This window comes from Limulus polyphemus, unplaced genomic scaffold (genome assembly GCF_000517525.1).
Source record: "Limulus polyphemus unplaced genomic scaffold, Limulus_polyphemus-2.1.2 Scaffold3973, whole genome shotgun sequence".
NCBI classification, from domain to species: Eukaryota; Metazoa; Arthropoda; class Merostomata; order Xiphosura; family Limulidae; genus Limulus; species Limulus polyphemus.
The window spans coordinates 42,658-51,795 of NW_013669583.1; the positions used below are offsets into that span (position 1 = coordinate 42,658).

The 9,138-nt window shown below is 30.7% G+C and overlaps 1 protein-coding gene across 3 annotated transcripts in view; it reads left to right on the plus strand.

Annotated features, from left to right (window-relative positions):
• LOC106470381 (actin-interacting protein 1-like) overlaps nt 1-9,138 on the plus strand; it is a 63,315-nt gene that overhangs the window by 37,873 nt on the left and 16,304 nt on the right. For all 3 annotated transcript variants that reach the window (XM_022398978.1, XM_022398980.1, XM_022398979.1), the window contains exons 11-14: nt 41-194; nt 3,214-3,298; nt 6,711-6,821; nt 7,206-7,376. In XM_022398978.1, the coding sequence (XP_022254686.1) occupies nt 41-194; nt 3,214-3,298; nt 6,711-6,821; nt 7,206-7,376 (521 nt within the window). The remainder of the gene's footprint in view (nt 1-40; nt 195-3,213; nt 3,299-6,710; nt 6,822-7,205; nt 7,377-9,138) is intronic.

The following is a 9,138-nucleotide window of genomic DNA, read 5'->3' on the forward strand; positions in this document are numbered from 1 at the left end:
TTCTTGTGAGAGGTTTGTTTTTCCTTAATGCTTGCTTCACCTTTCTGGGATGTTGCAACTGGAGATAATGATCGGGTGGAAGGTCCTGGCCATGGTAATCAGGTACAAGATATGGCATCAGGAGCTGATTCCCTCTATACCTGTGGGATTGATGACACTGTCCGTGCAATTGACCTCGCAACAAACCGGTATTCGTAAGTGTCATTTTAAATTTAATTGTTAATATTTTTAGCTGTACGAAAGAAAGAAAGTTACACAGCTATGATATGGTTAACATGAAATATAATGAAAACAAGGATCTGAAATAAAGTACTTAACAGACTATGACTTATTTTATGGTATGTTTTAGAAGTTTATGAATAATACTGGAAGATTTACATATGTAATTTTTGAAGAATATTATTTTCATTTTGTAATTCAAAGTTATACCTGCACAGAGTTGATCAGTTTCTACAAAATGAGAGATTCATGGATCTAATTTGTTGCAAGTGTATTGAAAAAGAGAGACAAGACAATGTTAAAGTTTGAAGCAAATTCAACACTGTTTATTTGTTGAAGCAAGAGAAAATGAAGAATGGTTAATCATCATTATTGCATTGTGAAGAAGCAAAAAAGTATAACAAGCTGTATTTAAATGTCTTCACCAGTTAGTCTGGGATCCTTCAGGATGACAAACTACTTCACTCAAGGATCAGAACAAATATATTACAAAGCACCAAAAATGTATTCACTAAGCACCTTTTCTCAGTAGCTTGAATAATCGGAAAACAGGTATCAAAATGTAGAAGTATCCTTCCCACACAAGGTCAAGCAGGACACAGTGCAATTATCCCATGAAACACCTGATAAGTTCCTTGGCAGTTAAAGCTAGAAGAATTAACACCTCGGGCTGAATTTTGTACATGATCTCAATTAGATTTAGTATGTTCCAAAATTTGAACTTAAAAAAATTTGTAGATATGATGTTTGTATTGTGGTAGAGTAAGATATGTAGTATTTACATACAATATTCATAAACTTCAAAATATACTAGAAAAAAGTATTTTTTGTAGAAACTGCATGAAAAATTATGCAAAGCTTTGTATTCCCAAGGATGATGCCATTTATAACTAGAATAGTGTTTCAACATGTTTTGAAGGAATATTTTCCAGTACAAAGGACCCCTTGAGTTATATTCTATATCAATTTCAACTAGAATTTGTACAAGCTTTGTATATATGTTTCTTACATGCAAGAAAGACCAAAGGCATAAAACTATTGAGCTGAGAAAATTAAAATGTAAAGCCTCCTTCAATAAAGCATGATTATATGCATATGTTTACATAAAGTTTGATTAATATTTTCATCCTGTGTGTGCTAATTAATCATTTAAAAAGAGGTTCACTAATACAAAGATAGGTACTGTAGATATTCAATAAGTTTTCTTGAGTATCACATTAAGTATGCTGTAATGGTTTGCTTTAAATGATGAGAAATGCCCTTCATGTAAGTCTTCTGTCACGTCAATGATCAGAATCAGAGCATTTAAATTGATTGTTTTAAACCAAAAAAAAGTAGTATGCTTGGGATGATAACACAATTTACACATTACCACCTGAAATTTTTCTTAATTTTTAATCTAGAAAGAAATATAAATTATATAAATAGTGTTGTGTTAAGTGTAACAAAACTTTCATTTCTTTATATTGATAAGAATAGAAAATTACCTTTTGGGAATGATATGTAAGAATTTCATTTGGAGTCATCAGACATCTGTGTATAAATCTCCTAGTGGGTAAGCAGTAAGTTTATGTATGTAAGATCCAGGGTTTGATTCACCATTGTGGACAGAGTGCAAGTAGCTTATTGTATAGCTTTGTGCTAAATAAAAAAAAAAAATATTTGTGAATAATCAGTTTTTCAAATCACACAAACTGCTAGTAAAACTTCTATGAAAAACTTGTGTTATGTAATTGTGTTTATAAAATCTTTAAAAACACATTCTGCTTCAAATATGAGTTTCAATTCAAAGATTACAACATTATTTTCAGGTTGAATAAAAGTTTTTAGCTATTTAGGCACTAGTGTGTAGTATATCTTTTAATGATATAATTAAATTGTAGATTAATTAAATCAAAGTATTACAAAAAATACGCTAGTTGAAAACAAGCTCAAATTAAAATTCACACATCCTGGTCATTTTTTAAGCAAAGCACATCTTCAAGTGCCTGTATGTAGTCTGCTGATACTTTTTGTATTATTCTGAACACAGTTGCCCTTATTGGACTCTGTAGAAATAAATATAACTAATTCATTCTATTTATTCTGCAAGCTAGATCAAGTTTGCTTTGCTGGACAAGATTGTGCTAACTAATATTTGTTTCTCTCTTCACTTTTGAAAGTTCACAAATGTCAAATACATTTTAAACTATTTGCTGAATGACCATTGTGTAACCCATATTTCTGGAGAGCTGTTATATCTTGTTTTGTGTATGTGTGCATGCATTTAGCAAATAATTTATTATAACAGCAGTTGAAGCTATAATTTGTTTATTTTTTCACATTATTTGACGTAAGATTAATTTCACTTGTATGTTAACTGGCTGTCAGATGGGTGTAATCTATTTCCAGAGCTACGTATATGTATTAATACTTTGAAGATTGTGATTAAAAGACCTGGATTTGTGGAGTAATTTTCAATTTTATAGATGGTAAAAATTGGCAGTTGTATGTCTAAACTTGAAGTAAAAAGTACACAGTGGGTTAGGGAAGTTTTTAATAATCTGCTTGAAATACAAAAAAGATGGGATAACAATTATATTTTCATATTGTAGATTCACTCGTGACACTGATTTTCAATATTTCTTACACTTGTAAAGTTGCATTCTCTGTATTGGTTCTTGTACAATGTATCACCAGTATTGTGAAGTCAGAACATAGACTGAAGGCAGTGCTGTTAGTCGTTCTTAATTCATTTTCATGGTGAGAAGAGAATGTTATTAATATATTGCATGAATTATGCTTACACTAGATGCAGTAATATCATAATTGGACTAATTTCAAACAGTATTGTACTAAATCACTGTTTTATTTTCCCAGATAAAGTTTAAGATATCAGGTGTGATTGACCAATAAGTTGCTTTACTGAAAATATTGTTTGTTAGTTATAGACCTATAACATCATGAAGCATTGTTTTGGTGGATATGATTGAATGTGACTATTTTGCATTTTAGTGCCCTAGCAGTTAAAACTGATTCTCAACCGAAAGGGATTGCTGTTGCTGAGAGCAATATCCTGGTCATTGCTGGGTATAGTGATGTAAGTTGATTTTGATTGTAATTAGCTCTGGGTACATATATATTTTTCATTATCTAAACAGTATTTGCTTTTTTCAAAACATGTGTTGTATCTTCTCTTTGGGTACAGGATGGTAATATTGTCATGTAGGTTCAAGTCTTAATGTACTTCATGATTGGGGGGGGGGCTTTCTTGGGATTAAAGTAGGAGACTGTATCTTTGTGTAGTTCAAGATGGGTATTTCTCTTTATATGAAATTTGGTGATGATATTATTATGTATCAAAAGGCTGGAGTGGTTTCTCTTCAGATCAGAGCTTGAGGAGGTACCAATATGTATTTTAAAATTTGCAAAGGTTATTTTAAGCTAAGAGTTAGAGGTTATAATTTCATGTAATGCTAGGGTGGTTTCTCTTCAGATCAGAGCTTGAAGGGGTGCCTTCAGATAGTTTAAGATCTGGAGAGATTACTCCAGCTTAGTTTTAGGGTTAAGACCGAATTTTGAATTTCTCACTTAAGTCTCTGAGATAAAACCTTTGACCTCAGTTTCATAATTAATTAGAAACAGCTTTTTTATGTAACTAAGGGATTGTTGATACTTAGAACAAATGGTGATTAATCATAGATAAAATGTGAGATGATACTGTTGTAATTTTGAATCCAGATTGGAAGTGAGTTTTCAACTTGGTCGAGGCAGGTATGATTTCTCTGTAGGCTTTATTTCTATTTCCACTTTTATTATATTTGATGTATCTAGAAGTATTTCAGAAATATGCTCTTGTTTCAAATATTTCATTTTAAAGTGTTTTTATAAATTGAAATTTAGTCCTTTGATGAAATATGACAAAAACACAGCCCTAACTATTCCACTCGCTGTAAAGTCATTTTAGGGTGGAGGATATTAAAATAGGAGAAATTATGACTACAGTATTATGTTCCATCACTGGGTGTAAACCATTATTTTCCACTTAATTTTTTCACCTTAATGCTGGGTAAATGCTAGAAAATTTCATTTTAACTTGCTGGTTAAAAAATAATTTTTCATAGTTTTCAGAAGAATGATCTGTAGGTTTAATAGAAATTTTAGAAGCAATATCAGAACTTAAAACAAATCAGTAAATACTTTAGCCTCATCTTATGAATCAATAATTTTTTATGTTATAATTAGCACCAACTAAATACTATTTTGTAGCATTAGGAGTTAGGTTTATGGTCTATTTCTGAGTAATTGTTTTATTATGTACCATATTTATTCAAATCAACCTAACATTGAATAAAGTTGCAGTAATTACAGTTGGCTGTGTTATGAAAGGAAATTGTAATCACTTTATTTTAAGTATCTTTCAACTTGTCTTAGCAGATTTTCTTTCATAAGCACAATGCCCTCCCTCAGTTGCACAGCAGTAAGTTTGAAGGCTTATAATGCTCAAATCCAGGTTTTGATACCTGTGGTGGGTACAGCACAGATATCACATTGTATAGCTTTGTGCTTAACTACTACAAACAAACAAATGCACAGACAAAAATACAATAGAAAGTTAATTTAACCCTTAGCCAAGTGTAAAATACCTTTAGTAAGAAAGCGCTTTCTAGAATATTTTAGTTATGTTTCATTTTGAAAAGTTTTTGATTTGAAATGTTGCCAATGAACCTCAAAAAAAAAGAAAAAAAAAGAACAGTTTTCTTCAGTATAATAATTTTATTAAGACCCATTTTTTTTCTCCAATTATTTATATCCTTTTTTTCTTTGAAAATGTTTCAGTATTTCTTATGATTAAGTGAATAGCATGAGAATGATGGGTCAAATAGCATCTATCAGCTATACTTAGCTATTATCAACATTGAGTTTTTTATAAATCTAACTGAAATGATTAAGACTTAGGTTAACTTAAATTTCTCCTTTAGACATAAAGATTCTTGTTTGTACATTTGCTTTTAGTTAGATTTCCATTAGCTACTTGCACAATAAGAGAAGCCCTTGTTTTTGTGCTGTTATCTTATTATCCTTAACCTCACATATTTCTAGTTCTTTATGTGTTTTTAACTGTCTTTGTAAGCTCTTCATGTATAAAAATACATCTGGTTATTTGTCTTCTGCAATACTATCCTTTTTCTGTGTCTAGCTTAGCTTTTCTTAAGTTTATGAGCAAGTTTTATCATGGAGGATTTCACCTCTTTAGAATTTTTTTTTTAGCATTTAAAACTAACTACTCTTGTAATTCTTGTGCCCAAAGTATTCATTACTACCCCAATATCTATATACCTATATCTATTACTTTGGCAAACAAATTCCCAAGTTCACTATTTCTGTCAATAGACACGGCTTAAAAGAAACCAAGTTCTTGCTCAAGGTTGGTTATTTTTTAAGTTTACACATCAATTGAAGTATCGCAAGTTTTTTAGAATATTTTAAGCCTCTATGATTATTTAATCATAGCTAAGATCATTTTCAAGAAAACGAAAATAAATTATTGCACACAGTTTTTTGCCAGGTTAGCTACGTCATTATCAGGTGACAATAAACACATTCTGTGTAATATTGTGTGTAATAATTTACTTTAATTTTAGCCATTGTAAATAAAGTTTCACGATTCTTATCCAGTGTTCCAATACATTAATTTATGGCAAATTGAAATTTATTTAGTGGCAGGCTTACACCATCGACTTTAGTTACAACTTCTAATTACTTTACATTTTGAGACAGTATTTCAATAAGGCTTTTACTTTCTTCCCACAGAACAGGCCATTCTATTCCATGGAGTCAGGTCAAATTTATGACTGAACCAAATATAGAAATGGAATTTAATGTTTGAAAATCTATTGAAATTTTATGTATTAAGTAAAAATGCACTTTATGAAATAAAGATGACTGACCAACAAGTAGCAATTTATAGTTATGGATTGACATTTTGAATATATCATTAAAAAAAAAGTAAAAATCTCCCCCACCTCCCAATCTATGTAATGTGACAGTCCCATTCTTGTATTTATTGCTCAATGTTGTCCTATGTAAAACTTCACTCCTTATGTTGGTAGCAAAATACTATCAAAACATGTAATAAATAATTATTGTGCGTCATAAAATGTTATTTTTATATGCTTTATTGATATTAATTTTTATTTTGCGAAGTACTGGATACTGCAAACTTGTTAAGTATTTTTCAGGCCCATGTCCTTATTTGCTGCAGCTAATGCATGCATGTAATATTTTATTGTTGTCACGATTTTATATATAATAAGTACGAAAATAAAATTGACAAGTCAACATTATGTAGAGGATGATATTGCAAAAAAAGTTTAATTTGAAACAGAATATATAAATTTATTGTGTAGAAGTATTTTCACAGTTTTATTGAGCACTGCTAGGTAACTTACATATGTGAAGTGAATAAATGATAAATTGTATGTTTGTTAAAAGACTGATTCTCCTCACAGATAACCGTTATGGACCAAGGCCAAAAGAAGACTTGTATGCCAGTGGAGTATGAACCAAACTGTGTTAGTGCTCATCCTATGGAGGCTGATGTGGCTGTTGGAGGTCATAAGGTACCTTACCCTCTTTTATTTAATTATCAGAATTGCTGAAAAATGTTTTTATTTCTGCAATAATGCATGCAAGGTTCAAGACTTCTACTCCTGTGCTAAAAAAAAAAAAGTTTTTAAGTTTCAAATTGATCAACCAATAAAACGTTTAGATTTTGCTATAATTCTGTTGGGATTTCTTATGTTTTACAGCTGTTAACAAGTTTTTGCAATGTTTATGTTTATTTGATTTTGACAAATTATGGTCAGAAACTGATTTTTATTGGTTGGCTATTTTGTAGAGGTTTAATATCTTTCCATGAAAAATACAATTGGTGAAACTAGTAAGTGTATCAAAAAATATCTGGGGTAGTGATAAAATAGAAGTGGCATTTCTGTTTTTATTAGGACCATAAAGTTCATATTTACTTACTCAATGGCTATACACTGAGCCATAAAACCAGCCTAAATGAGCATCGTGGAGCTATCACTGATGTGGCCTACTCTCCAGATGGCTCTTTCCTGGCAGCATGTGATGCTAACCGAAAGGTTATTCTTTACCGTGCCTTAACTTATGAGGTGAGTAGTGAATGTACTATAGCATTAAAGAAATAATGGAAGTAACATGTAAACACGGTGTTCAGTGTTGAACTTGCTGATTAGCTGTCATAAACAAGCTCTGCTAGATGTTTTTTAGAAAGTCTTTATCATACAAAGTAAATACTTTTGATATATTTAAAAAGTCAATAATTATTTATGTTCTACCTAAATTTTAGTTCAGTTTTTACCTTCATTTTCACTGTCTTTAGGTTGTAGTCTTGCTTTTAACTTGCTTGTTACCAGTTTATTATGTTAGTCGTGCTTTTAACTTGCTTGTTACCAGTTTATTATATTATAGTCTTGCTTTTAACTTGCTTGTTACCAGTTTATTATATTATAGTCTTGCTTTTAACTTGCTTGTTACCAGTTTATTATATTATAGTCGTGCTTTTAATTTGCTTGTTACCAGTTTATTATATTATAGTCGTGCTTTTAACTTGCTTGTTACCAGTTTATTATGTTATAGTCGTGCTTTTAACTTGCTTGTTACCAGTTTATTATATTATAGTCGTGCTTTTAACTTGCTTGTTACCAGTTTAATAGGTTGTTTCTTGTAGCCAGTTTATTAAATTTATTTGGTTTAGATGTATAGTCTTTTATTTACCACTAATAACCTAAAATACTTTAGGTGTTTGGATAACTTATAGAATACCATCACAATTAATTGTCAGTTTTTATTCAGTAGACTATGGTTATTTATTTTGGTGAAGTAAAGGAATTAACAAATAAGTAAAGTTTGTTAGGTTGTTGTTACCTGTCGTATAGCCAGTTTATTAGATTGTATTCTAACTCTTCTCTCTCTTGTTGCCAGTTTATTAGATTATAATCTAAACCTATGGAATTGGTTAGGTCAAACTTTGCATGTCACCAGCTTTTACACAGTTACATTCCAAATTTAATTAAACAATTTTATTGTCAATGTATTTAATAAACTTAGCATCAGAACATAGTTTATAAATCAAATGTTTATATTATATAAGTTTTAATTGCAGTGGGACATGTTTAAATAAATTATCAATTTTTACTTCTTTGTGTAATGTGACACATTTGTCCTCTAAGTTCCCCATTATAGATTTTATTCCTTCCACATTATGAATTTCACAGTGCCCAACCAATTAGAAACACAATCTGCAGATATTGACAAGCCAGAATATAAAATTTGAATCTTACCTTTTTGATTTTCTAGATGTCAATCTGTTTCTCAAACCCACCAGTGAAGCACCTCCCATCTTATAATAGCATTTAAAACAGTTGTGTAAACTATGTGATCATATTTAATGGACACGTTTATAACTAATATAAAGAGCATTTTTTTTTAAATAAAAAATCCTATTATGAATATTTCTTTAAGATAGGCTTGGTAAACAATTGGCCTTAAATTTTATTGTGATTGTTGCTGTTCAGCTTCAGTGCATTTTCCCCTCATTTCTTCTACTGAAATATGGGAGTCCTTGCCACTTACCAGTTCCTAGGAGTGGTGGATTATGAAGGACTGTCTCTGTGTGTGTCAGTAGATCTTGTGTACAATTCCATATACCGCCAGGTTTTGATTGAAGCGCTCTGCCACGTCATGACTATGTATGTATATATGTGTGTGTGTGTGTGTGTGTGCATGCATGTGTGTCTATATATATATATATAGACACACACGACGTCGACACACACACACACACACACACACACACACACACACACACACACACATACTAGTACATACATACAGTAACATAACACTAATACA